Genomic DNA, 26,572 nt, shown 5'->3' on the forward strand with positions numbered 1-26,572 from the left:
TCAATACATGTTCCGCCTGGAGATTTGTCGACGTCCTTTGCCCGTTACACCCGTGTTGAGCGTGTTCTCAGTTTCGAACTCTCCGAGTGTTCCATCCCCTCGAGCCCTGGATATTCATCTTTGAACCTCACCTGGGGTCCGTCTCCCGGTGACCGGCATGGTACAGACTGATCCCGGTCATCTTGCCGTATCAGAGTCTAAACAACAATCTACTGAGGAGTCTGTAAGTATTGCAGCGACTGTTCTGTTCTTGCTTCGCGTTCTTTTATTTTCATTGGGCACTTGCTTCACATATTGTCATCTTCAACCTGGAAAGGCTGTCCCCTCTCAAGAGGCGTCTGCTACCGTCCCCCCCTGCTATGCAAGTGCGATATCACCATGTCATGAGCTGTGAGAGACTCAGACCTGGCTCAGTGGTTGGATCGTCAATGCGCGTGCGTCTTCATTCTTATAAGTGATGTGCCATGTCACTTGTTGGATCTTTACGACACACTCATCCTCATCGTCATCTTGGTGCTCATTTTTCTCTTCCATGAACCTGAGGCAACGTACACTTTCCGCTCGTTTCAACCCTCAGCCCTGACTGAGAATGCATCAGCTCGGAGGATGGACAGCTTTGGTCGCCACTTGCAGTCACAGCTTCTTCCCATGCGAGGTGATCAGGCAGTCGGGCAGTGCTTATCGCTGAATTCGAGATGGGCCGTCATACATGATGATTCCGGATTGATGATTTTCACCAACAACCCAAGTGGAGGTACCGCCTCTTTGAAGCGCGTTCAGAGTCTCTGACAGACCGGTGATCTCCAAAGCCAAAGTCAATGGGCACGAGTTGATGTGCTGTCGCATCTCAAGCGAACTATTATGCAAAACCGTCAGAGAGGGTCATTTGGAAGGTTCATCTATGTTCATCCCCCCCCCACTGATGAGTCCGGGCTGTCAACCGCGCCAGCATTGTTTGGTCTGGGTTCCATGCGAAACCGTCAAATAATTTGCGTTAACCGTTCCGGATCGACTCCACACCACCTGAACGAGGTCCTGCTGTGCCATCTGGTCGTGGTCGCTGCATCCTGGCTGTCACTCTTGTGCTCTGTTACACCGCTGTTCAATTGACCCCTGTCATTGCGTCTGGTTGGACAAGCGTCTGACTCTTGACTTTTTCGTTTCCGAGCAAGACATTTGGCTTGGAGCGAGGAGAGGCTTATCATGATCAACCACATTCACGACATGACTCGGGCGTTTCCTCCCTTTTTCTCCCGTTTGCCTCTGGGTCTGGTTTCACATTGTATCATCTTGCCTGCTATTCCGTGTTTTCTGGCGCAATTTCACATGCCCTGCAATGAGCCGCCGTTCATCTTTCCTCCACTGACTAGACATGACACCTACAGTACCGACACGGCAGTTCATTTCGTTCAAACTCGCAACAATTCCATTCTCTTCAGCGTCCACGTGCTGCTGACTTTGACACCTTTGAAAAGTCAAGCCTCATATCCTCGGCACAGACTGCAGCTTCTGATTCCTCAGCTATCTACGCGAACCATTCACTTCAGTCAACCTTGAGAGACAGTGATTTGCGAGTTCATACTGCATACGGATCATCTGCGCAAGAGAACTATTACAATCCCCATCATATTGCTTATACAAGCGCGGCATCACCCAGTTCCTACTCTCCAACCGGTAAGTTTCATTCTCATCGATCGAACACTCCTCCGGATGCATGTATTACGAATGCAGTGCAGCGCTACCTTGCCAAGTGCTGGAGCTCTGGCTGCATGGGTTAAGACTTTCGGAACCCCTATATCCCACTGTGAACTGAACGCGAAGGATACCCTTGCAGCTTCCTCGCCTTCATTTATTGTCTCTCGGCGCCAAAGCATGCTAACTTGCTCTTTAAGCGCAATCAGATCCAATGGCAACCACCGCCCAGATGCAGAGACCGGCTTACCCGCCCATTTACCATACTCCGCAATCCAATTCACCCGCGTCGGTGGCATCGCAGCCTCATGACCCGCATGGCCGTCACATGTACACCCAATCTCCCCAGATGCCGCACCAAATGTACGGTTATCCGCCATATGGGCCGATCAACCCAGTGCAGCCGTCGCCGTATGCGACACATGGCCCGCCTGCACAGACGCACCCTCTCACCTCCCAACCCATGATGATGCCGCCCCAAACAACGACGGCGGCGCATATTTCGCAGCATCAATCTCAGCACGCATCGGCGCCGTCCCTGTCCAGCAGTCCAATCTTGAAGATGGATTCCACTCAGAATACGTCCATGCAACGTCCAATGCTCAATCCGCCGCTCTTCTCACCGTCCCAGGTGAGTATGCCAAGCGGCGGTATCCATCAGATATCGTCAGCAGGAACGAGCTCGAGTGCGGCCCCTGGGCCCATTCCCGCCACCACACCCCTCGTAGTGCGACAGGATAGCAATGGGGTTCAGTGGATTGCCTTTGAATACTCGCGTGACCGTGTCAAGATGGAGTACACCATTCGCTGTGATGTCGAGTCCGTGAACGTGGACAATCTCAGTCAAGACTTCAAGACGGAAAATTGCGTCTACCCACGGGCCTGCTGCAGCAAAGATCAATACCGCGGAAACCGACTGGTCTACGAGACCGAATGCAATACGGTAGGATGGGCACTCGCGGAGCTGAATCCTTCATTGCGTGGCAAACGAGGGCTCATCCAGCGAGCGGTAGACAGCTGGCGCAATAGCAACCAGGATCAGCGTCTGCGTAGCCGACGAGTGCGTCGTCAAGCCAAGGCCAACTATCGCAAGCAATCCACAGCTCCCCCTACACCGCACATGCCCACGGCCATGGGTCTTGGCTCCGGGTTGCCGAGCGTCCCGGCCATGTCCGGTCATCAAGGTCCACGCCACAGTCTGTCTGGGCCCGGAACGATGCCTGGCATGGCACCACCGCAGTTGCACCATCATCACCACACCCATCTGGACGGCAGCCCCAAGATCGAGGAAGTTAGCGGTATGTTCCATTCGGTGTGACCACAGCTGAAGTTCAATCCTCTTGAATCTCCACTTTCAACCCATATGCGCGGCGGACTATATATCCCGGAGTTCTCTATGTAACTCTCTTTTTGTTATTCTTCGTTGCTTTTGCTTTTTTCTTTCTCATTGGCCGGTCTCTTTAACCTGCTTCTTCTATCTTCTTCTTCTTCTTCTTCTTCTTCTTCTTCTTCTTCTTTTTTTTTTCTCTTTCTCTGCCCGATACCTCCTGTGCCGAATGATTTCACCATGTATATTTGTGTTGACGATTCCCAATATTTCGAGCTGCCGTTTGTTTATGTATGTGGGACACTGCGGTCTGTTGTACATTATCACCGCTGGTGGGTCGCGGTACACAAGACCGTACTCTTTTGCTGCTCGACACTTGACTTTGGCTGTCACCCTGATGATGAGTTTGGGTCGAGCCCATGCTGAATGTTCCTGCTTCAATGGCGACTTCTGGATCGCTGACTTACCTCACGTGGTCCGAATTTCTGGTCACTTTCTATACCCGCTATATCGTTGTCTCTATGGTTGATGCCGCCGCGGCGATTTCTGATCCACCTCTTTTACCTGTCTGTGGGGTTCCTGGAGCCAGCGAAAACTCCAACGTCATTCACACACACAGTCTTTGAACAATATCAAGCGTAGGCTAATCTCTTCGTGATCTTCCCTTCATCGCTCTTCCCATTAGGCCCTACCGAACTCCCCGATGCTAGCCAGCGTCGCGATGACCCTGCCGCCACGCCCGCCGTACCCGTGACTGCTGACCTTCGACCGGCGCAGACCTTCCACGACGCGTCCAGACACCCGCCGTCTACGAGCACGAGACCATCAACTTTGCTTCACGATAGCGGCCTTGGTGCGCTGCCACCCTCACGTACCATTGCAACCTCAACAAGGCAAACGCGCGCCAATGATTCTAATAACAGCGAGGGCGACGAGCTCAGCCCAAGCAACGACGACCTCTTTGGTGCTCTACCCGCCGGCAAGCGACGAACGTTCATACTGGTCGAGGATCCGCAGCGTGGAGCTCGCGTCCGCGTCAAGGTCACCTTGGATAAAGTCAACATGGACGAGATCCCCGATTCGTATCGCAAAGCGAATGCCGTTTATCCGCGTACCTACTTCCCTATCCAGATGAAGGATGCCCCGGGGGCCAGTGTGCCCCATTCGCGGTTTAGTCGCGACGACGCCGAGCTCGGCGACGATGCCGATGTTGCCGTTGGTCGAACGATTGTGCTGGCGCCGTCCCTGGATGGGGACTATGAGATTGAGGTCCCGCAGCTTTCACGTCGGCGTCATCGCAAGGAAATTCTGCTGAATGATCTCAGCTATCGACTGAGTTGGAGCCAGAGCCGAGTATTTGCGGAACGAATGCTCTTCTTACAGAGATCCCGTAAGTTGATGTGCAAGATTTGATTTTGTTGACCGCCCGGAGGGTCCCTGCTTGTGGTACGAATCTAGACCCCGTACCCTTGCGACATGTACGCATGTTTTCGGGACGAGGGTCGTTGTTCCCTTCCGAAATCGGAATTCGAGGTACACGTCAGATCGTGCTTGTCACATTCCTCATGTTTGATGGCGATGCTCTTTCGGAGCATGGTCCCCACGTGCTGAATGCGGACATTCGAGAAGCAGGGCAGGCCGATCTTGACACCTCCCCCGACCCACACCTTCCTCCGCACATTCCCCCCAATCCGAGTTGAACCCTATCACGCCTGTTTAAAAAGCTACTCCACCCTTGACACATGTACAAAGAATTTTCGGGAGGCAAAGATCGCAACTGTTGCAAATCAAGATGGGCTAACATCTGGAACCTTTTTTTTTTTCTTTTCTCCCATTCTTTTAGTTGACGCCTACCGAAACAAGATGCGCAGCAGTATTCTGGCCGCTGGATCAGACCCGTCCGAGGTACCGGACCATCTTGACACTCGCCGCGGGAAACGACGATTTCTGCAGCGTTGTGCGCAGTCCGATGACGAGGGGGGGATAGAGTCGGGGTCGGGGGGTGCGTCTCGTCGAGCGGTGGAGGAGATTGAGTAATGCATCGCCGGCGAAGGTGGTCTTGGATGAACATGGGTTTATACGAGGTGCATGTGACTTTGATGGAATGCGCGTGTTTGGTCCTTTTGGATTGCCCTTGGACCTTGAGACGTGAGGAAGAAGAAGAAGAAGAAGAAGAAGAAGAAGAAGAAGGAAGAGAAAGAGGAGAACTTATGATGGAACGAAAATGCGGGATGATGATCTCATGAATAATGATTACTATGACTACGATTATGATGGCACTCATGACTATGGCGGGACGATGATGATGATGTTTATGTTTACGAAGGATTGATATAGGTGCACTTTTGAATGCAATTTCAGTTACGCTTAAACGAAGTATGACTGCAAAAAGATGATCACAATCACTTGCAATCAACAAAATCGTATAGTCTATCGTTACCCCGAATAGTACAAGTGAGGACCAGACCGTCCAAACACTGGAATCCCGCTCTCTACGGCAGTACCTTTCCCTCTACTTCTGCCATGTCGTCCCGATCGACCAGTGAAGCATCGGTGTACCTGCCAGCCTAGAACGATGGAAGGTAAGTTACATGTACGGAATGTGGATGTGCTCCTGCTGGCATCTATCTCGTGGCTTGACTCAAGACTGCCGCCGGACTCGTCCATATTGACACGATCACGTGGATGTCTCAGTCGTGCGCGGCGGGCTCGGTCATGTGACCAGAGGGGTTGAAATCGAGCGGAACCTGGGGGCCCTGATCCGACGGGACGGGTCACGGGACCCTGAGAATGGCTGACTCAGCAGGGACGGAGACGGGAGCGGCCATCGGACGAGATCGAGTCCAGAGAGACTCTGGAGTTGGCGGTTGGAACTTGGGAAGGTCCCGGTTTTAATTTAGTAACAACTTAACAAGTAAACCAAATCAGGATCATCAGACGAGGACTGGGTTCTGTCGCTCGGCATTACTGATACTATATTGTACAGGTCCTTGAAGAAATCTCCGATCGATGGAGTAAAAGTAGGTAGTCTGACGCTGTCGAACGATACGGAACCCTTCTCATGAGCGACAATGCTTCATGAAGTTCATGTCTGTCTTTCAGAAATGATGAAATGCCACACGGGGTCCACATGACGGAGGCTCTCCTGCCCCTGCCGTGTACCCTCATGGGCTCCGGGCACAGACACTCGTCCTTCTCCTTCCCCCACCGGACGGACGGCTGTTGCTTGACGTTATTTCGAGAGACAACCCCGGCTCCACTGTCGTCCGAGAACAGAGGATTCGGAAATCCAAAACGAGCACTGCTGTATACTGCACTTAACTACCAACTTGGCCCAGGTACCCACTGCAGCAGCTGCCGAGTCATTGAAATTCAGTGCCTCAGAGGCTCAAATACCTCAGTATTACTGTATTACAGCGTACAGTACATACTACATACTCCAGCTGGAAAGGAAAGAATAAGACTTTCTTTACCGAAACAAAATCTCTCGGGACGGACAAGTCTGCCAGTCCCAAACGGGAAAATCATCCTCCTGATTCTGAAAACAACAAATGATCGTAAACGGAGGGCCAAAAGTAAATATGTGTACTCCTCCTACAGTACAGTCGTCGGAGAGGGCGCCACACTAGCACTACGACTACAGATTCCCTTTGACGTTTCATCCTCGCATTATTGTTCTTCGTCACGTTTCTCAAAAGTCACCACTTCCCTTCCGGGTGCCGTCACGGGTCAAGTCGTCTTTCGAGATCGTCTGCCCAGCTTCTTCATCTCCTCACTCTTCTTGCTCCCCTCTTCCGATCAACATTGTCGCTCGCACGTTACTTGGACTACTTGCAGATCTGCCAGCAGCACTTGACGCCAGAGTGGTAAGCATCAATTGCCCCCTTCCTTTTCATCTTCTCATCCTTTCATTCTTTGTACCCTTTGTATCCTCCATCTCGGTAATCTTTGGCCTCGACGGTCGAGTGTCCACTGTCCACTGTCATACTCCATAGTCCACCTTCTATCGTTCGTTGCCCCATCCTGCCTCCTGCCCCCCCCCCCCCCCCCCCCCCCCCCCAGGTTGTCCCGGCCACGCTGCAGTGGCCCAGTTGCTGCCGATCGATCGGGTCTTGCTCCGGGGTGCTTTTGCTTGTGTGGTGGGTAACCGGTTGCTTCAGTGCTGCCGGCCTTGATTGCTTATTGCTTAATCACTGGCTGCTATATGGCTGGCTGCCTGATGCCCGATGCTTTGTGCCATTGTGCATCATGGTCTTTCGACGCCCTGACACCTGCCCTGACCCACTCCCACTCCTGCAACAGAACCTTTCTCCAAACTCCATCAGATACGAACGGAAGCGAAGAGAAAGGAGAGATGAGACGCTCAAGAGACTACTAGGCTTGCGCACCGACTGACTGACTGCATCCGTCGTCTATTATAGTCCACATCCGCCTCCTTCAACCTTTACCCGTCCCAGCAACACGCCCAATTTTTCCCGTCACTTCCACTTCCGGTTGAACCTGACGTGGGTTTCAGCACTAGTCTACGCCTCTTCTGTTGTTTTGGCCGACTCGCTCCATCGCAGCCGCCGTCCTTTGACTTTTCTTCACCTCTCTCACTTCTTTGTTGAGACTTTTCCCTCACGCTTGTTGCTTTCCTCGAAAATTATTAAACTCGCTGACGAGTAATCATCAACCGGTCGAGAGGTACCTCGCATTTCATTGTTGTACGACCGGCGCATCAAACCTGCACTCTTCCCCTCATACGCTACTCCTACTATCAGCGGCTGAGCAAAGACCACCCGCAAATTCGCAAAAAAAAGGTGCCCACTTCACATCAACCGTGGACGGCTCGTGGATCTGTTGTTGGACGGGGACCCTGTAATGCCGGTTTCCTAAACTTGGCTATTGTTGCTCACTTTGCGTTTGGATCGCCCAGCGTTCGCTTGTTTTTTTTTCCCTTTCCTGTTTCATTCCCTCAGTTTGGAGCGACAGCGGACCTGCGACCTACTCTCTTTCTGAATCTCCATTTCGAAATACCCATTCGAGAATTCGACGGTCGTCTCCGATCAGCAACACTTGAGACTCCTCGGGACCTGAAAAGTTCCCCGTTACGTCGGCCTTGTTTTCCCCAAAACTCGTGGTAAAGACTCCCCTCTCTCTCTTTGCCCCCTCCCGAGGTTGGTCCGCCATTGTTTTGGGGGTCTCCATCCCGGCCGCTTGGTGGACGTGGTGCAAATGAACTACGACGACAATAATCGTCACGACCGTACCTCCGCAGCGCCACTGCATACGTTCCCGCACGTCTTGCGCCAAAACTCCTCCGTCACACCCGGGGTTGACAATTTGGGCCCTTCTTCGGTCGGCGGCGGTATCAGTGGAATCGCCCTCGGCGTCGCCAACAGCCACGATCGCTTGAGTGGCATTGACGCAGTGCACGGCATGGATCACGATGGTTTCACCGGCCCTGCCGAGCGCGGGTATCATACCACTGGCTCGGACAATCCATACATCCCTTATAATCCGAATTTGAGTAGCGCAGAATCGCTGCGAGCTGGTCCGTCCTACGGCTCAAGCCTGGCCTTTGGCGGTGCAGGTGCCACCCCCGGCTACCAAACTCCATCTCATTCATCGTTACATTTGAGCGACACGAGCAGTCATCAGCGCAGCATGATGGAGCAGTTTCCAAGCGGGTATGGGGGCGGAGGACTGGTCGGTCTGGGACCGTATCAGCGACACTCACAATATAGCTCAGGCCCCGTGCCCGGCGAGATCAACCCGGAGGAAATTGCAGATGATGACGACGACCTCGATCCTCGAACGCGGAATGCGGCCGCGCCCGCGGCGGGCGGGGCAGCTGCCGGTGGTATGCTAGGGGGACTCTTCCATCGAAATGCACATGCCGACCCCAACTACGGCCCCGTACCCGGCAGCGGGTTAGAGGCCGGAGTCCGCAATGGCGCAGGGCAGGAGAAAGCTTCCATACGGGCGGCTGCGTCGAATCGCAAGAAACGCGGGTTGATCGCAGGTCTTGTTCTCGCGCTCATAGTCTTGGGCGCCATCGTGGGTGGTGCGCTGGGTGGAACATTAGGCTCACAAAACTCGCACTCATCATCAAATTCCCCTTCGTCCGATGCTGCGTCCGCGACAAGCGACACTGCTCAGAATGGAGATCTCAACAAGGACTCCCAGGAGATCAAGGCCTTGATGAACAATCCTGATCTCCATAAGGTTTTCCCGGGCATGGACTACACTCCTTGGGGAGTGCAGTATCCTTTGTGCTTAAAGTACCCGCCATCCCAGAACAATGTCACGCGCGACATGGCTGTCCTCTCTCAACTGACAAACACCGTCCGTCTGTATGGTACCGACTGCAATCAGACGGAGATGACCCTGCATGCCATTAAACAACTCGAATTGACCGACATGAAGCTTTGGCTAGGCGTTTGGATCGACACCAACAAGACCTCCACCACTCGTCAATTGAACCAGCTTTACAAAATCCTCGACGATACAAAGGACAAATCCATCTTCAAGGGAGTCATTGTGGGCAACGAGGCCCTGTACCGAGCCGGTCCTGACATCAAGACTGCAGAAAAGGTCTTGATCAGCTACATCCAAGACGTGACTGCGGAGCTCAAAAAGCGTAATCTGAATGACTTGCTCGTTGCCACGTCCGATCTGGGTGATAACTGGAACTCTGAATTGGTCGACGCGGTCGACGTGGTCATGTCCAACGTGCATCCGTTCTTCGCCGGTGTCAATGTCGACACTGCGGCCGCTTGGACGTGGGACTTTTGGCAAACTCATGACGTGGTCCTGACCAAAGGGACGTCCAAGAAACAAGTCATCTCCGAGGTGGGCTGGCCCAGCGGAGGTGGTAAGGATTGCGGTTCAAGTCCGGTCTGCGATTCCGAAACGCCCGGTTCTGTGGCTAGCATCGACAACATGAATAAGTTCATGGGCGACTGGGTTTGTCAGGCTTTGGAGAATGGCACGGATTACTTTTGGTAAGTTGACTCTCGCCCTTGCCCTGGAGGCAAGGGCGTGTCCACGGTCTTTTCATCACCCATCATATCAGCGAAGCACAAGCACTAACTGCGCCACTACTTTTAGGTTCGAGGCCTTTGATGAGCCCTGGAAAATCATCTACAACACGCCGGGCAAAGAATGGGAAGACAAGTGGGGTCTTATGGATCCCGCGCGCAAAATCAAGTCGGGGTTGAAGATTCCAGATTGCGGCGGCAAGACTGCCTCATAGACCTTCCAAGATTGACCACTCTGACCTTTGTTCCTGTTCCTCTTTTCTGGTCTTTGATGCATCTACTATCTATCCCGTCCCGCTCTGTCTATGACGGGAAGAATCACGATTGACATGAAGGTTCCCTCTACCGCCTGCCACGTCTAGCCTTTGTACATTGATCGCCCTCTTTTCTCCTGCTCACGTCACACTACCTTCATCTTCATGTCTATTCTTGATGTTCTCTGTTCCTTGCAATCATCATACTCGTCTCCCTACCTTGTGTGTGTCTTGTCTTTCCCTGCTGTCTCAGGTGGCTGCTGATTGCCCACCATCATGACATGGTTTCTGCATCGTCTTGTGCACTCCTTTGCGTTGCAAATGATTCTCCCAGCGAAATGTCCGTTCAAACCCCTCCTCGTTACATCGATCAATGAAAACCACCTCGCTGTTATTTTTCGAATAATCTTCTCCTTTCCTCCAGGACCATGCGGCAGAAGTATCTCTTGTCGCCTGTGTTTTTCGAATCTTTTGGGTACACTATTTGACCTGTTTGCACCCGGCGGCAACGGTTGTGTGAGTATGGGGAGATGGGGAGCTCCGCTGATGATCTGGTCCAGCAATTAGTTTCAGTCTTTCTCTTGCACTTGGTCTCAATATGTCCTGTTACCCTGTAACATTGAGAATGTATGATGACAACCCCCGATCTGTGCCGATCCTACTCGGACATGGCTCTCTCCCCGTCGCCGAAGACGCGACCCCACTGAAATCGGCCACAGCTAGTATCCTGATGAGCAGATGTTCTAAATACGGTCCGACCATTCCCGCTGCTTTCTTGCCGTTCATAAGCCTCGTTGCGCATTGTCCTTCGCGTTGTACAGAGACGACACCATTGAACAGTGCTATCGATGAAGGGAAAAGACCGCCTGAATTCGTCACCACGAAGCTCATTATGGACCGATACAGAGAGCGAACGCGCGAGCAAGAGAAGATCATCTCCACGTGTCATAATCATCATTCGCAAGAGCCTTGAATGACGACTCACCACTCACGAGTTGGAGTCGATGAACATCGATATTCGATGCGCCGGACATAGACAATAATCTCGTTGAATCTTATCACATGGTGGATGAGGTCAATTGAACCCGCTTGATGTGGCCGCGCGGGGAGATCTCCACAGATACTGGCCCAGCGCCTGGAAAGGAGCCACTTTTTCCATTCAGCTTCGACGTCCCCTTGACCTAATTGTAATGGACTACTTTCCGTTGGTCACGGGTGGTTCATGGAATTCCTGAGACTAGGTTGTCTGCGAAGTTCACGATTTACTGCTATATCACCAGTCGGGTTGCGGCTGAGCAGACTAACATATGCGCAGAACCCTGCCGGCGAGTAGGGACGATCGGCCGCATGCTGTATAACATGACATTGGGAGTGTGGGGGTTTGTTGACCCTGGGATCTTTCTATGCAGATGACGTCCTCCCGAGGTCATACTGTCGATCGTGTGTCGGCTCTGGTCAACTACCGGAGGGCCCAACAGCGGCTGGAATAGGCCTCACGGACTGTATGTCGGTACTTGGTACCTGGGGGAGTCCACTGCCCCCGATTTGCCGCTATGTTACCCTTCTACGGGATGTTGAGGGCTACTCAAGTAAGAAGAAACCGGGGAGAGTCTGACGGTAAGGGAGAAAGGGTGTGAGTTCTATTTGGACATATTCGGTATTGACCACTTGTTTCCGTGCATACAGCCTAGTTGGTCAATATCATCGACTAGGTGATCAAATGAAAGTCGCACCCTTATCCCTGCAGATGGGCATTCGCGGGCGGCCTGAAGATGGACTCACGTGTAATCCACTTTGCATACCCTAGCTTTGCTCTTTGTATTATGCATCAGCTAGTCCCGTTGGCCATTGGTGCCTGTGTGTATATCCCGGCCGAGGAGCAGTTACAGGCGAAAATTGAGCGTTCGATCCTTCGAATGTAGGCGAGCTGGCTGAACATGACTCCTTCAGCGGCTCGGACCATCGATCCAGCAGGGGTCTCCTGCGTGGAAAGAGCCCTTTTAGTCGGCGAGCCAATCCACGGACGTGACATTTCCGTCTGGAAGAGTACTGGTATGACGGCTCTGAGTTATTATGGACAGTTGGAGAATTCCAAAGCCAGCATGATCCGCCCATTGAGGTCGCCGATATCAATCGCAGCACTGGCTGAAAACCATGACGAAAGTACCACGTGTTGCGATCTTGCCAGCGCAGATCCCATCCCAAGCTACGGTCCTTTCTCGACGAGGTACGTCGTGATGACCTCCCCGGATCTCTCTGCAGGCAGATGCGCGAGCACTGACATAAAAACCAAATGACCGCCCGCCTGACCTCAGTGAATGAATGAATTTCCGCTTATAGATGCCGGCATTGAGTTCAGTGGGCCAAGGCCAGCTCTCGTATTCTTCGAGGCGGCAGTGATCCAGATAAGATGGCCGTCGACGGCGTTGGATTTTATCTAGATCAAAATTCGTGCTGGGTATTGGTGGCGTGAGGAATGTATCGTACATCGGCCAGAGTGATCTTTGATCGTTTGTAAATGCGCGATTCATGCTTGGCCTAGCTTTCCTTGCTCTCGTCATCATCATGGTCGTGGTCACCTTCATTGTTCCCGATAATATAGTCTCGTCCTCCAGAAAGCATGTTCAGATACTTCGAATGACATCAGGCAAATCGAGCTCATCTTGTCCGCAAAATTCTGGATAGTTTCTGAATTTGTGTCCTCCAGAGGCCCGCCAAACACCATGGACGGATTGAATGTGAGCAGTTGCTCTAAATGCTTTTTCTCTGCACCTGGGCAGAATAGCAGCGTCTGTGGGGTGATCAGGCTGAATGCTGCTGGGTGAGATATCACGGTGATTCCGAGGGAGGAGAGAAGAGCGGTATCGAGAGTGTTGAAGACGGGGTCTTGTGCGTAGATTGGGATGGCCTCTGAGAGAGATTCTGAAATCGTGTTAGTCTAATGCGGACGGAGACTCTTGAGAGCAAGGAAGAGGGATCGAAGAATCACGAACGAGATATTTGCGACGATACGCTTTCCAAAGCAGCCAGTTGATACATCGATACGCTTCGACGATCAACCCATCCACCACGCAGAAATCCGCTCGGACTCCCCAGCCCTACACAGACGACTTTGTCGACATGAAGGTGCCTTGTTTGCGATGCGTTGCCCTGTTCAGTACGCTCACTATCCATTTTTATATCTTCTATTTGATACGACGCGTCTGCAATGCGTTCGACGAGCCGAGCTTGTAACCGTGTCCATGTCTCTGAATATTTCCATCTGTCCCGGTGCTCTCGATATTGAGCCTGTAGTCCCTCGAGCGTCAATCGCCCTGGTGCCTCTGCTGGAGTGAAGGTTGGCTCTTGACCATCGATGTCCTCAATTAAGGTCTGCTCGTGCGACTGCAATTGCGGCTGGGTTCCGCGAAGTGTGCGTCGCACATTATTACTCGAAGTAACATGTGTCCAGCCGTCGTCATCGACGACTTGGAGCCGTTTTTGAGGTGTTTGTGTTGATGGACGCTTTTTGCGAGACGTGTGAGGCATGATTTTTTATCGTGTTTTAGTTTGTTGCACTCCAGTCCCTCCGGTTTTGGAGTCAAGAGAATTAGTGACCGTCCTATTTCATACAGCTTTTTTTTAAGGTGGGGAAAAAAGCTTATCGGGGTGTCTGGTTATCGATAAGATGGTAGATAAAACCCAGCGATCGGTTGATGGCCGGACTACCAATTCGTACGAGGTAGTTTAATGCTATGCAGTATGCTGAATGCTCTACTACAACATGTATGAGTTCCTGTGCAGGTTCTATCTATAGGACCAGAGGAGACAATCTTAGTACGGGTGCGATAGCAGTAGTATTGTCTCCAACCTGAGTCACATGGGTCATTGGGAAGTAAACACTGGAACCGCTGGGTACCTAGTGCCACCCGTGGATAGGACTAGATGTGTAGACTGTGGAGCTCCTTTCTTTGGTGACAGGTTGCTATACTCGTGCTCAACCTCATTCCATGGAGTTTCTGACTCGAAAGCGACTACTTTTCAATATGCGCGCTCTCTATCAAGCACTCAACAAGCCGTTGTGATACGCAAAATCACTAGGTTTAGCGTCCTTCTATTTGCCTCCTCTTTGCTACATGAATTTTGTGTCGGAAAGCCGTGAGAACGCCCATCACCGAATAGCCCGACACTGTTCTCATCACACCCTTAGGTACATTATCACCCACTTGCAGGGACAAGCGCAGCGCCGCGGGAGCTAGGTACGACGTTCTTGTGCAATTTCTCCACTCTCACTGTTGGAATGATTCTGTTCGACCGTTCCTTCGTCTCGTGTCGCTGGCAGCACTCGACCCTGAGACTGTGAATATGGCCACCCGTTAGCGTCCTCCCACGGCGCTTGGAGCTTGGCCGACTCCGCCAATCACATGTATCAAGTGGGTGATGGCACTTGCAGAGCTGCAGGACACTCCACCAGCCGACTGCACAGGCTTGAAGCATCCTCGTCCGCTGGTGCTCCGCATCGCGACCGTCCTCCACTCAAGTGCTGTGCAACCTGCAGTCACTGTCACATTCCAATCTGTACGGACTACGGCTTGCTCGTCTCGCGCCAAACATGGCCCGCACCATGCTGGCAATAGCAAAAACTCTCCCCGCCCTTATAAGGGAGCTACCGTCAGCCTTCGGCCGTGCGATCGGAGGCTTATCTTCCTGGGTCCTCGAACAGATCTTCTTCTCTTCTGCGCTGATCTGAGATTCATTGCGCCGTGGAGTTCAGACATACCATCGTGCCTGGGCGATGTTACAAGTATAACGGGACCCAAAACTGTTAGCACCGATCCGAAAAGCATCTCCAGTACAAGCGGCTGTGCCCTGAGCTGGGAGGTCATTTGCCGAGAACGCAGCAACAAGACTCCTTCATTATTCGTGCTGTTCAGCATTGCATCAGTCTACGCAGACCGTTATTTTGCTCTCCCCTGTTCATCTCTCTTTTTTTTTCCACATTTCCCAAGATGTCTCTCCAGCAATTATCCTGGCGATGGATAGCCCTAGTCGCCATATCGTGGGCAGCCATCGCTCAGGCGCACAGCATCATCACCTACCCTGGTTATCGAGGAGACAACCTCCACACAAACGGAACAGTGGCACAAGCAAATGGACTTGGAATCGCATATGACCCCGTCAACGGATCACTCTACTACCCCTACGGAATGGAGTGGGCCTATCCATGTAAGTCTAGCGCAAGATCACCTTGTCCAGGAGGTCAGCAACACCGCAACATTTTCTAATCTTCGTGTTCTGGGAACTGGAAGGTGGCGGTATGCCCACATCAAAAAACCGCACGTACTGGCCTATCGGTGGTGGCGCTGTCGCCGTCCAGCCCGGTTGGTTCCAGGGTCACTCGACGGCCCTGATCTACATCAACATGGGCTTTGGCGAGGTCCCCGAGAACATGAGCCACCCGGTTGTGCCACCCTTCCAAATTGTCGGCCCTACGAACGACCCTTATCCAGGCACCATCTGCTTGACGCAGATCCCTCTTCCGCAAGGAATCAATGTCAAGGTGGGCGACAAGGCGACCATCCAGGTCGTCGAAGCTGCAAAACACGGCGCTGCTTTGTACAACGTGAGTGAATCCCTGCTGCCCGGATGACCAGATTCACCAAGCAAGAAGCGAGATTCTGACTAAAGTATGACCATTATGATATGCGCAGTGTGTCGATATCATCTTCGCCGAAAATGGAGACTCGAAGATCAAAGAAGTCACGGCTGACAACTGTTTCAACTCGAGCGATATCGGCTTCCAATATATGTACACCACAACAGGGATTGGGTCTGGAGCCGAGATGCTCCAACCTCTGAGAGGGATATGGCTTGCATTTATACCATTGTTGTTGGCGCTATCGTTCTTGTAGATCCTACAACGTCTGCTATCGAATACCTCGTGCTCTGCTTTGCTTCACGCACTGCATGTTTCTGTATGCTATTGTTTTGATTTACACATACCCATATTTCGACTGCAATTTGTCGGGAAATAAAGCATGATACCATTATCCTCGTAGTTCTGATAATTAGATAAGTTCATCAGGAAGCTGACACAATACGTGTCGTACTGGAGGACCCCTTCCAGATTCGGTCAGGTAGACCTGCTTATATCAAGCTGTCCTCCAGCTGATACGCTCGGTCATGCAAAGAATTCACAAGTTACTCCAATCTTACTACACTAACGCGGGATTGACGCCCGGCCTACCTATTCTTAATAATCTACTGCCCGAGAATCCTTTACCTACGAGAGGGACATCTGCGACATAATTGATAGCCCTCTTGAGCTGATCACTGTTACACCTCAGCAGCCAGCCAAAGCTATGAAATGAGCGTATTCGTTTCGTTTCGACAGACAGGGGTGTTACGAACTTCTTCCAGCTTCACCAGTGAGAATGACATTAGGCATTTCGTAAATCCAACAGGATCGTTCACTTTGGGCAGTTTAAGCAGATATCACGACAAACTCTTCAAGTACACCCTTTCATCAATATGACAGACATGGGTATCACGCATGAATCTGAAAATGCTCCACAACTCCTCGCGCAAAGACATTTCACACATCACAATGCAACAGACACATAACGGAAATCCCAAAACACGTTGTCTACATCCAGGCAAGATCACATCACCACAATGACCAGTCACATTGATCAACGTCCAGGCGTATCCCATACATCGACTTGACAACATCCATGCTCATCCAGATCTTCTCAACTTCTCAAGCGGTACAGGTCATGTTGAGCATAAGATAGCCGTCGATATCGCCCAGGTCAGGCTTGTGCAATGTTTGACTAGCCACTAGCCACTTGTCGACCCAGCGCTTCTGCTTCATGATCCTCAGGGCAAGAACCATATTGTCTGCTTCCTGCAGAAGTCGAACAGCTCCACGCATGCGAGCGATGATCTCTTTTTCAATCATCGCATTCATCATTCCTTCCTCCTCGAGCAAAAGCCCAATCATGGACTCGTAGAAGAGCCGCGACATCAATGGCATGTAAAGTTCCTTGGCGGCCTCGCGGAGGATAGGGTCTGCGATGATCCCACTTGGTCCATGACCATCACGTCTAGGGTAGGCCAAATCCATACCCTGGGTCAGGAAATTGAGCCCGCGAATCAGTTTGCGGCGGATCTCACTCAGCTCATGGAAGGCGGTGCCGGGAGCACAAGCAACACATCTGCAGGTGAACCTCAACAGTCTGTGACGTTGCTCCATCTGCATGCTCTCAAAGTCCGCACAGTATGAGAACATGATCTCCTCGCCCGGCTGGATGTCCTTGGTAGCGTAGCAGCTGATGTACTTTCCCTCATTCTGGGGAACATAGGCGTTGGCTACGCAGGCATGGTTAAGGCGGGACAGGAAGACAAAGAACCCAAGCTGGTGAGATCGGGTGGGTACACCAAGCTCATTAGCCACATTCACAAGGCGGAAGTAGTTCTTGATGAAGACGTTGGAAACTTTGTCATCGCCGTCGAGGGCAGCAGCTTTGACGAGGAGGTTGAAGGTTTCCTTGTCTTGGGCAGAGAGCTGTCGGACTTTCCAAAGAATAGTGTAGTCGTGCACCTGCTGAGCCCCGCGAGGCTGCAGCGTGAAGAGTGCCTGTTCTCGGTAAATCAGGGAGCCTTTCGCGATGAAACGAGTCGCAAAACCACCCCAGCCGTGATTACCGGCAGGCTTGAGTTCATACGGGGCCGATTTTGGGATTCTGAGGCGAAGGTACGCTGCAGATAGACATGAGTATATCAGTGATGAAGGATATTGGAAATGCACTGGTAAAGATCGCTCACGATGGTTTTTATCCTTGGTTTTATCCATGTTGATACCAGATGTAGGCTTTAAGTGCGTAGAGAAAGGCTTTGTTACGAAAGATTCGTTTTTGCGACGAAAGACTCTTTGCGACGAAAGAGAAGTGGATTAGGCAGAATAAAGATGACTTTGGTTTGTTGTGGGCACATGGGCTAGGTGCGCCAGATAGTTCATAGACGCGTCTCGTGTCACTGATCGAGCAAACAAATAAGTCTGTAAAGTTACGTCCAACCTCGTAGTACAAATAGAAGACTGGACAAATCTCACATGAAACTCCCCTTCTTCTTTTCCATAGTCTGATGTTCTAGGATACTACGACTTCGACTTTCTTTCACCATCGACGACGACGACAATGACGACGCTACGTCTTCCATTTCAGCTTTCTCTTCCCCATGATCATTACGATTGTGAGATATAATATCTTCAAAGTGATTAAGTGATAGCTAAGGGAGGATTGAATGACTCGCACTCAAGGGCTCTGTGCTTTAATTCTTTGATCCAAAGTGAGGTGGCATTGAGCGAGAGTAGTATATTCAACATAGAAGCGAGAGCCTCAAGACTTGAGTACGAAAACCTTCGTAATACATCAAATACGGTTTACAGTTCCGACATCGTTTCGAGAACGACACCAGTCACCTCAACTCCTCGGCCAAATCGAGAATTGTTTGCACCACTGCATCCGGCGCCTCTTGGGGAACCCAGTGTCCAACGCCATCAAGCAAACGAAGTATTCGGAACGCGGAACACACCTCGCCACGGGTCATCTTCTCTAAAGCCCCCGGCACTTGATAGATACCCCAGTCTTGTTTGCCAGAGATGAATGCACAAGGACACTCAATCTTCTTGCCGGCGAAGATATCGCAGTCCCGCATGAAGCGATCTTCTGGTGCAGTCCGCACACGGTACCAATTCAATCCACCTTGGAAGCCTGTGCGGACATATTCGTCAACATACACAGCCAGTTCTTCGTCTGGGAGCCATGAATAGGAGCTTGTGCCCTGTGTTGGTTCATCAATCATGTCTCGGTCCACCGTCTCAGGCATGGTGCAGTCTAGAGACATGATATAGTATCCGGGCATCTTGATCAGCTCTTCCGCAGTCCAGCTCTTCAGCGGCACGGGATCATTCCTGGACCAAGACGCACTTTTCAGATGGAAATACCCACGCAAAAAGCGGTGCATGTGATCTCTCGGCAGGCTGGACATGTCTCGATTTGCCTCAGGGGTCGAGTAGTACCATTGATAGTGCTTACGGCCCCTTTCAGCCAGTGCGGTGTGTATATCTGGCGCGGTCTCCCGTGGTGCATTTCTACTATCATCACTCTCTCTGTCAGCGGTGTTGAAAGGCAGGGTCGGACTGCCATTAAACGGATGGCTCATCAGCACCACACTGCGAAAGAAGTCTGGACGGCTCAGAGCGCACATGGAGGCTGACATTGCTCCGCAGTCATGCCCCACAACGCACTGCACGGAGCGATAGCTCAATGCATGCACCAGCACGATTACATCGCGTACCAAGTTGGTCATTGAGAACGACATCAGATCTACATCGTGGTAGTCGTGTGAATCCCAACCCGTGGTTCGTCCAAACCCCCGTTGATCAGGAGCCACCGCATAGAAGCCGGCAGCGGCCAGCCGAGGAAGAACTCGGCGCCACGAGTATGCTATCTCCGGAAAGCCGTGTAAAAGGACGATCAAAGGACGATCGTGGGCCGGTGTTGCTCCAGCCTCAAGAATGTGGAACGTGAGGGCTTGCGTTTTAATTAGACGGCTCGACACACCATCCGAAAGGGGCAACTGGGGCAGTGGCTGTGTCTCCTGCGAGGGAGAAGCTGCACTTCTCACGGGCGGCATGGAGAATGCGCTTTGCTGAAGATCGAGGACCTGAACCCAATTCGGAGAAAGCAGTAGAGTAGTTACCGAATCAGCGGAACTCGGTTGAAGCCAAGCGGAGACAAGTGGAGTGGACCCAGAGATAGAGTAAAGCACCGTGGATCTCGGATGGTGATGATGCAAACGAAGCTGTATGTAATAACCATCGTCAGGAAGGAACCCACGCAGATTTAAGACTGTGAGGATGAGGCACCGACGTGACAAAGTAGGTCGAGCGTTCCTCTGCGACTGCGCGAGCTAATGCACTTGGAGTTACGGCGTTCCACCGCGCTGGTCTTAGTGGTGGAGTCCCAAACAACGAACAAGGCGTGTAGAAGCACAGTCTGTGTCGATCGGAAACCCTAGAGTCAGATCTGAACACCGACCCAGTTTATGTTCATCGAACGATGACCCTTGTTTTGAAGATCTTCCTATCCTGTGTTCACCCCATGGCGACGTCCATCTCGTCACCCCTTACCAAAAGCTGGCCCTGGCCGGAAGACCCGGTGGTATCAGAGCCTGATCATTGACTTTAGAGTTTGGTAGGTTCAGAGTCGTGCGCTGGTGGATGTGTGCGGGAGGCGTCACTCCCCCTCCTCCATCGTCATCCGTGGGCCGTGACAAACCCAGTAAGTCACTTTTTGAGGCGATCGACGGCCACTTACACAATAGCTTCATGGAGGGATAAGTACCTCGAGAAGCTTCCGCGCTCAGGTGAGTGACAAGAGTCCTTAATGTATTAGGTATACCCTGTCGCTCATGGAACGGATTGAACATGGTAAAGGATGACAGTTGAAGCTGAAAGTTGTACAGTGGAAAGTCTGGCCCATGTGGACCGAAATGGCCATCAGTAGTGCGGCGGGTACCTGAAGGTTGAGGCACTCCAGTCATGACGCAAGTTGACCAGCCGCCCCCGAACTTCTCACCGTCCCACGGCTCTTCCTCCACATGCAACATTAGCGGTTTTGCATACTACCACTTCCCTCTTCTCTGCTCTCGTGTTCTCCTTCACCAACCTACTAGAGATCTTTGCAAATTTGAAGCAGGATCTGCTGCCTCATCTAATCCTAATTGGTGTCTTTCGGTCATCTCTCGCTCACTCTTTTGCGTCTGGCCTTTGTTACTTGCGTCTTCGTCCACTCTACCTGATAACGCCGGGGCCAGGTCATGCTTTCAATCTAAGGAACCCACCTGCTTCGGAACATATTGCTTTCGGTTTGGTGTCATATCTCTCGAAGTTGGCTTGCCCTTGCCACGCCTTTGACCTTCATTGGAAACGTGCATGATTTTGTGGAACTAGCACGTCAAACACTGCTCGTTACAACGATCGATAGTGACCGACCGAGAACCGTTTCATCTTGAACAGGCCTATACCTGCGGCTATCTCCGCCAAAATGTTCAGTCGGCGCAAAAGGAGTCGGAGCTCAACTCGGCGTCAGGTAGGTCGATCCCATTGCTTTCTATTAAATTCCTATCCGCGAGAATTCGTTCCTGCGCTCTCCCTGCTCGAAGTTGAAGACTAACCAGGGCGTCACATCGTTCTCAGCCGCTGTCCGGGCCGCCTCCGTCTCAATCCGCTCAAACTGCTGCCAGCCATGCGTTTCTCAACTCCAATCCTGGCTCCAATCTGTCTTCTGCAGCAGCGGCCGCTGCCTTGCGCTCTATGACACCCACCCCAACACCAGTTGAGAATGTTCAGACCAGGCGGATGGCCCAGCGGCAGGGGTTGGCACCGTCGCCACCCAATGTACCTACCAGTCGTCGATCCGCCAGTGTAAGCACGCCGCTCCGTCGATCGAACAGCTCAAGCTCTATGACAGCAAGAACATTCCGAGAAAACTCCCCGCATCGGCCATCGACCAGCTCCGGGCCGACCGATCGGCGTCATGTCCCGGTCGACGTGCCTCCACTGCCCTCTGTGCCGGCCAAATTTGCATCTCAGTCGGGTTCCAGCCGTCGTTCTGTTTCCATGGACCCATTGACAAGATCTTCCACCGTCTCCTCGAACCCAGCCGCCTTGGCCGCCTCTGCCGCTTCTCCCCGACGACTTCGAGTGCAGACGGACCAAGGCCCACCCAGCAGCCCGTCAAGTCAACACTCAACGCATAATCGTAGGGTCAGTCTTGGGGCACTATCGGAAATAGATCGGCCGAGCAGTCGAAATTCCATCAATTTTTCTTACCCACGGGGTTCACGGCCGACTTCACCAACACCGACATCACCCACGCAAAGCTTCTCCAGCTCCGGCTCCAGTATCAAGCCCATCCGCGAAAAGCCGAAGAGCGCACCTGCCGCGCAGGATGCCGTCCGTGATAGGCCGAGCCTGCCAACTTCTGAGCTATCGACTGGAAACCAAGGCGGTTCTCAGGCAACCACATCGTCAAGTCGGCCGGAGGAAATTGCTGCCGGTGCTTCCAGTCCCGCCACACAGCCTTCATACACTCACTCCAATGGTTCTGTGAAACAGGCGGAACGTGTTGACCAGGCTATGGCAACCCCAATCACGCAGAAACAGCACCCTCAGCAGTCGATACCATCGTTTGACACAGGTTTCGAGAACCCACAACCACACCCCTCCCCCCGGGCTGTGCTTGTCCGCATGCCATCGACGGTAAAGGAGGAAACCGAGCCAAGAGATGACGAGGCCGATCCGTTCATCACAAATGGAACTGATTCTCTCCATCAGACAGCACCCGTGCCTAGCGCGCAGAAACAGTCTCAATCGATGCAGAAGTCGTCCCCTCCATCTTCACCAAATGCTCCTCGCGATAGTTCCCTCCACTCGGACGATGTTATCAAGGAATCGCACAGTCCTGGCAGATCAGCACGCTTCTCGACATACCTCCCCGTGGCGACTGCCGGTACCCAGCTCCATGAGCCACCTCCACGGTCCGTGTCACCTGGCAAGTCGGCATTGAAGAATTCTCGTGGCACATCCTTGTCCCCAGATCGAGGCTATGGCAGTGGCCGCATAATTCAGCCGCCGAGCGAAATATCAGATGGCACATCGATCGCATCCGACGAAGGACTAAAGAACAGTATCAAGAAACGCCCAGGCAAAGTGAGCTTCGATGAGGAGGCAGAAGTGGTCGGTGTTGCAGCGAGCCCCCCAACGTCACCTGAGGAATATACTGCCGACTCCCTGCCAATCAAAGGCAAATCACGTATGAGCTGGCTTGGCGTCGGCAAGAAACGTGCATCGTCATCTCAACACGGCACCGGGAGCAATGAATATTATGATGTTATCACTCCTCGACAAGCACTTCCTTCCTTCGGCAGTGTTCGCAGTACCCGCCCGAGCAATATACCTACGCCGGCTGCACCTCAATTCAGCGACAATGAGTCGTCTAGCTCCTCTGATGAAGATGCTGCAGTTTTGAGATCATATTCAGCCAATCCTCAGCTAATTTCCGATGTGGGAACTCAGGCTGAGAGTCAGGCTCGCAATGTCTCTGCATTGGAAAATCTATCCGTTACTGGAAGCTCTGCGCTGTACCAGCCGGGGCTTGGGTATAAGCATGAGGCCAAAACTGACGGTTTGACGGGATTCCCTCAGAAATTATCATCATCGACTGGCACGCCTGTCAAGTTTCATGTCCCACCAGCCATTGCTATTGAGCCAGCCACACCACCGGTAGAAACAGATCAGCCCGGATTTGGGAGCGCCACAAGCCTGAACCAACGTAAAGTGGTTGAAAGCCACCAGTCCCCCTCTTCAGCTGCGCCCAACGTTCATGAATCCGACGATGAATCCAGCGACAGTGTCTACAGTGATGCACCAGAGGATCTGGACGGCGATGGGTTTGGATCGATCAATGCTATCGTTGACAGCCCCTCAGTGCCCCATTCGCCTGTTTCGCCAACCCATAATGATGCCGAAAGGTCAGCTGTTAGAAGAGACATTGCCGCAGATGAGCGACTGCAAGATGCCTCTTACTACATGCAGGACCAGAATCGGCCGGTTACCCCGACGCAGAGTTCGGGGCAAAGCCAGATGAAGGATTCCCCCGCCAATCATACCTCTTCAGGGTTAAATCATACGGGTCCGCTGCAAGCAGCCAAAAGATTGGAGCCGTTCTCTTCAGCCCAGAATGCCCTTCCTGAGGGTGCTCTCGAAAAGCCATCTCGACCTGTGTCTGGTGTCAGTGCCGCTAAATCTCAAGTCAAAAGTACCTACGCCAAGGCCACTAACGGCGGAGCGGCCACCCAAAGGCCTGCATCTCTTGGACCAGCTTTCCAAATGAAAAAGCAAACTGGGAGCATGGGCAGTCGAGTTTCCATGCACCGCACCATGTCCAACGGCAGTGACTCGTCGAGCAGCTTCAAGCGTGGCAAATCCGGTGCACGAAGTGATGGCGCGTTTGCAATGAGACGGACCATGAGAGGCAGTGCCATGCGACCTCAAGAATCACCTAGCGTTGTGCGGCCAGAGTCTCCGGACGACTGGCGACCTACCTCTTCTCAATCGGGCAACGGCACCATGCGAAAGTCTTTACGTGGTCCCGGAACAGCGAGTGAAAAAACGTCGTTCTTCTCGACGAACAACAAGGGCGCTCGTGGCAAATCCTCAAGAGGGGGCCCAGCGCCAAAGTCTTTGCGCAGATCGCGGTTTGTCGATTCAGATGACGAGGCAGATGCCGCTCCGTCTCATACTTTCCGCAGCCGATTTGCCGATTCAAGCGACGAAGACGAGCCGGTCAACAACACAATGCGGCCCGTTCGTGGAATTCCGCGCCGACAAGACATGAGAGACGGTGACTCTACCGATCTTGAGGACAGCTCCGAGGACGAGCGTCGGCCGCAGGTGCCAGTGGTACGTGTGCAAAAGCCAAGCCCCGCGGTACCCTCGACACGCGACAAGGCTGCTCCAAACATGTCGGGTCTCGCTGCCGTGGCTAAGCAGCGGGGCCTGAGTCAAAGAGAATTGGAGGAGTTTATGATGTCATCTTCTCGAAGCCGGAAGCCCGGTTTCCTGACTCGCATCGGCTTGAAGAAGTCGAAGCACCCAGAAAATCGCGTTCTTGGGGCGGGCACGGCAGACCCCACTCATGGAGAGGCACCACTGGGGCGAACGCGATTGAAACGCGAGCCTGCTCGCGTTAACTCGTATAATGATGTCACGAATGGCAACCAGGCCCGCAAGACCACCGAGGCGGCTGAAAGACAAGAACCAAGTGCATCGCCGCGGCCCACCCGGCGACTATCCAAGCGACACACCACAGACGGAAGCCAATGGCCACTGCCTGTTGATCCAAAGTCTCCATTACCTGGTCCAGTGCTAGCTCACAGTCAAAGCCACTCTGTAGTACCCCCTCCGGAGACAGTGGCTGAGGGGAACGGGCAACCCCTGGCTAAGGTTGGCGATAGATCCGGCACGATTCCGTCAATCCAGGAAGAGTCGGAACCTGCCCAGCTCAATGGAGTCGGCCCGGAGCTTGACAGTCGAGGTGCACAAGTACCAGATCCAGCTATGACAGAACAGAATGGCCCATCAGCTCGAGACGTGGTGATCAGTGGTTCTGGGCGTAAGAAGCGATTCCCTTTCATACGCAAAGCCTTTGGTCTGCGTGGATAATACGATGATTCTCCCTGATTCCATCGACGTCGACATGACTCGCCTTTCCTTCACAAGGACCCGTCCATTTTCTCTCTTTTCCCAGCATGCTCACCGGATATCCTTGCCTTTCTTTACAGGTCTATTTGATCATTCTTCTGTATGATATACCATGCTGCCGCGTGGAAGGCACCCACTGGAGCCTCTATGCTATACCTAGTAATGTCGATAAATGTAATTGATAATGACCGATATTGGGTTGTCTATGACCTTTCCCGATTAGCATATGATGGTGTTTTGTGTAACTCGCCATCATTGAAGATTGTAAATCTCCTTTTAGGATACAGCACAGTCGCCTTGCCCTCGGGCTCTTCAGTCTGATTTCCATCTCTGTCATCTACTGCAAATTTCTGTCTATTTAGCTCGGTATGTCGAAACACCTGTCTTCCGTGAAGTACCTATTCTGGCGAATAGATCACAGTCAACTTACCTAGTGTAGTAGGGAATCCGGTTGCATGTACATAGAGCAGATAGTCTGTTGAGGTGCATGTGCCTGATGGTGGCCTTACGGTCGGGAGAGGCTGTTTGGACATAAGGAGAGGGAGTCAATCAACTTGACAACCATGCGGACAACCATGCGGATGCGAAGGACATGATGCAACCATCGGATTGAACGGCTTCAAGGGAGTTCAGTACAGTCTTTACAGTCGGATTCTTTTGCATTGCAATGACACACTCTTTTTGATCTTCCTCTTTACCTTCGGATATCCTACGGATAGGTGTTGTACGGTCGGGCTGGGAGATCTCTGGACGTGCGTGCTGGTGGTTGTGGTTTGGTTCCTCTATGACTCGACCTGTCTGGTGAGATCAGACTGCCTTGAGCATTCCCCTCTATACTAGGTAGCCAGAAGCCAACCACCTCATCAATTGTTCAGCGTTGACCATTCATCATCACTTTCCGGTGCCGCATACATCCTCGAGGGCTGTGACCTACATCACCGATCAGTATGCAGTGGAAGTCACC

General features: G+C 52.3%; 8 protein-coding genes across 8 annotated transcripts; 5 read left to right on the plus strand and 3 right to left on the minus strand.

The window, feature by feature from the left end:
- Positions 1–1,906: 1,906 nt before the first annotated feature.
- On the plus strand, positions 1,907–5,056 carry N7539_000116 (uncharacterized protein; the record flags this gene model as incomplete). Its single annotated transcript, XM_056929720.1, has 4 exons — positions 1,907–2,990; positions 3,705–4,409; positions 4,478–4,497; positions 4,772–5,056. 4 exons carry the CDS (start codon positions 1,907–1,909, stop codon positions 5,054–5,056), a joined length of 2,094 nt encoding a protein of 697 aa, XP_056794013.1.
- Positions 5,057–8,236: 3,180 nt separating this feature from the next.
- Positions 8,237–10,259, plus strand: bgt3 (uncharacterized protein; the record flags this gene model as incomplete). The annotated part of the gene is made up of 2 exons (XM_056929721.1): positions 8,237–10,008; positions 10,115–10,259. The coding sequence occupies 2 exons, from the start codon at positions 8,237–8,239 to the stop codon at positions 10,257–10,259; spliced, it is 1,917 nt and encodes a 638-aa protein (XP_056794014.1).
- A 1,976-nt stretch (positions 10,260–12,235) lies between these two features.
- On the plus strand, positions 12,236–12,579 carry N7539_000118 (nonribosomal peptide synthase; the record flags this gene model as incomplete). Its single annotated transcript, XM_056929722.1, has 2 exons — positions 12,236–12,525; positions 12,561–12,579. The coding sequence occupies 2 exons, from the start codon at positions 12,236–12,238 to the stop codon at positions 12,577–12,579; spliced, it is 309 nt and encodes a 102-aa protein (XP_056794015.1).
- Positions 12,580–12,879: 300 nt separating this feature from the next.
- Positions 12,880–13,826, minus strand: N7539_000119 (SRR1 family protein; the record flags this gene model as incomplete). Its single annotated transcript, XM_056929723.1, has 2 exons — positions 12,880–13,220; positions 13,292–13,826. 2 exons carry the CDS (start codon positions 13,824–13,826, stop codon positions 12,880–12,882), a joined length of 876 nt encoding a protein of 291 aa, XP_056794016.1.
- Positions 13,827–15,286: 1,460 nt separating this feature from the next.
- N7539_000120 (copper acquisition factor BIM1-like domain-containing protein) lies at positions 15,287–16,189 on the plus strand (the record flags this gene model as incomplete). Its single annotated transcript, XM_056929724.1, has 3 exons — positions 15,287–15,503; positions 15,587–15,900; positions 15,989–16,189. The coding sequence occupies 3 exons, from the start codon at positions 15,287–15,289 to the stop codon at positions 16,187–16,189; spliced, it is 732 nt and encodes a 243-aa protein (XP_056794017.1).
- Positions 16,190–17,037: 848 nt separating this feature from the next.
- Positions 17,038–18,132, minus strand: N7539_000121 (SET domain-containing protein; the record flags this gene model as incomplete). Its single annotated transcript, XM_056929725.1, has 1 exon — positions 17,038–18,132. The coding sequence occupies one exon, from the start codon at positions 18,130–18,132 to the stop codon at positions 17,038–17,040; it is 1,095 nt and encodes a 364-aa protein (XP_056794018.1).
- A 623-nt stretch (positions 18,133–18,755) lies between these two features.
- N7539_000122 (alpha/beta fold hydrolase) lies at positions 18,756–19,976 on the minus strand (the record flags this gene model as incomplete). The annotated part of the gene is made up of 1 exon (XM_056929726.1): positions 18,756–19,976. The coding sequence occupies one exon, from the start codon at positions 19,974–19,976 to the stop codon at positions 18,756–18,758; it is 1,221 nt and encodes a 406-aa protein (XP_056794019.1).
- A 1,412-nt stretch (positions 19,977–21,388) lies between these two features.
- N7539_000123 (uncharacterized protein) lies at positions 21,389–25,569 on the plus strand (the record flags this gene model as incomplete). The annotated part of the gene is made up of 2 exons (XM_056929727.1): positions 21,389–21,433; positions 21,541–25,569. 2 exons carry the CDS (start codon positions 21,389–21,391, stop codon positions 25,567–25,569), a joined length of 4,074 nt encoding a protein of 1,357 aa, XP_056794020.1.
- Between the last annotated feature and the right edge of the window lie 1,003 nt (positions 25,570–26,572).

This window comes from Penicillium diatomitis (genome assembly GCF_028827545.1).
Source record: "Penicillium diatomitis strain IBT 30728 chromosome Unknown utg000001l_segment0_segment0, whole genome shotgun sequence".
NCBI classification, from domain to species: domain Eukaryota; kingdom Fungi; phylum Ascomycota; class Eurotiomycetes; order Eurotiales; family Aspergillaceae; genus Penicillium; species Penicillium diatomitis.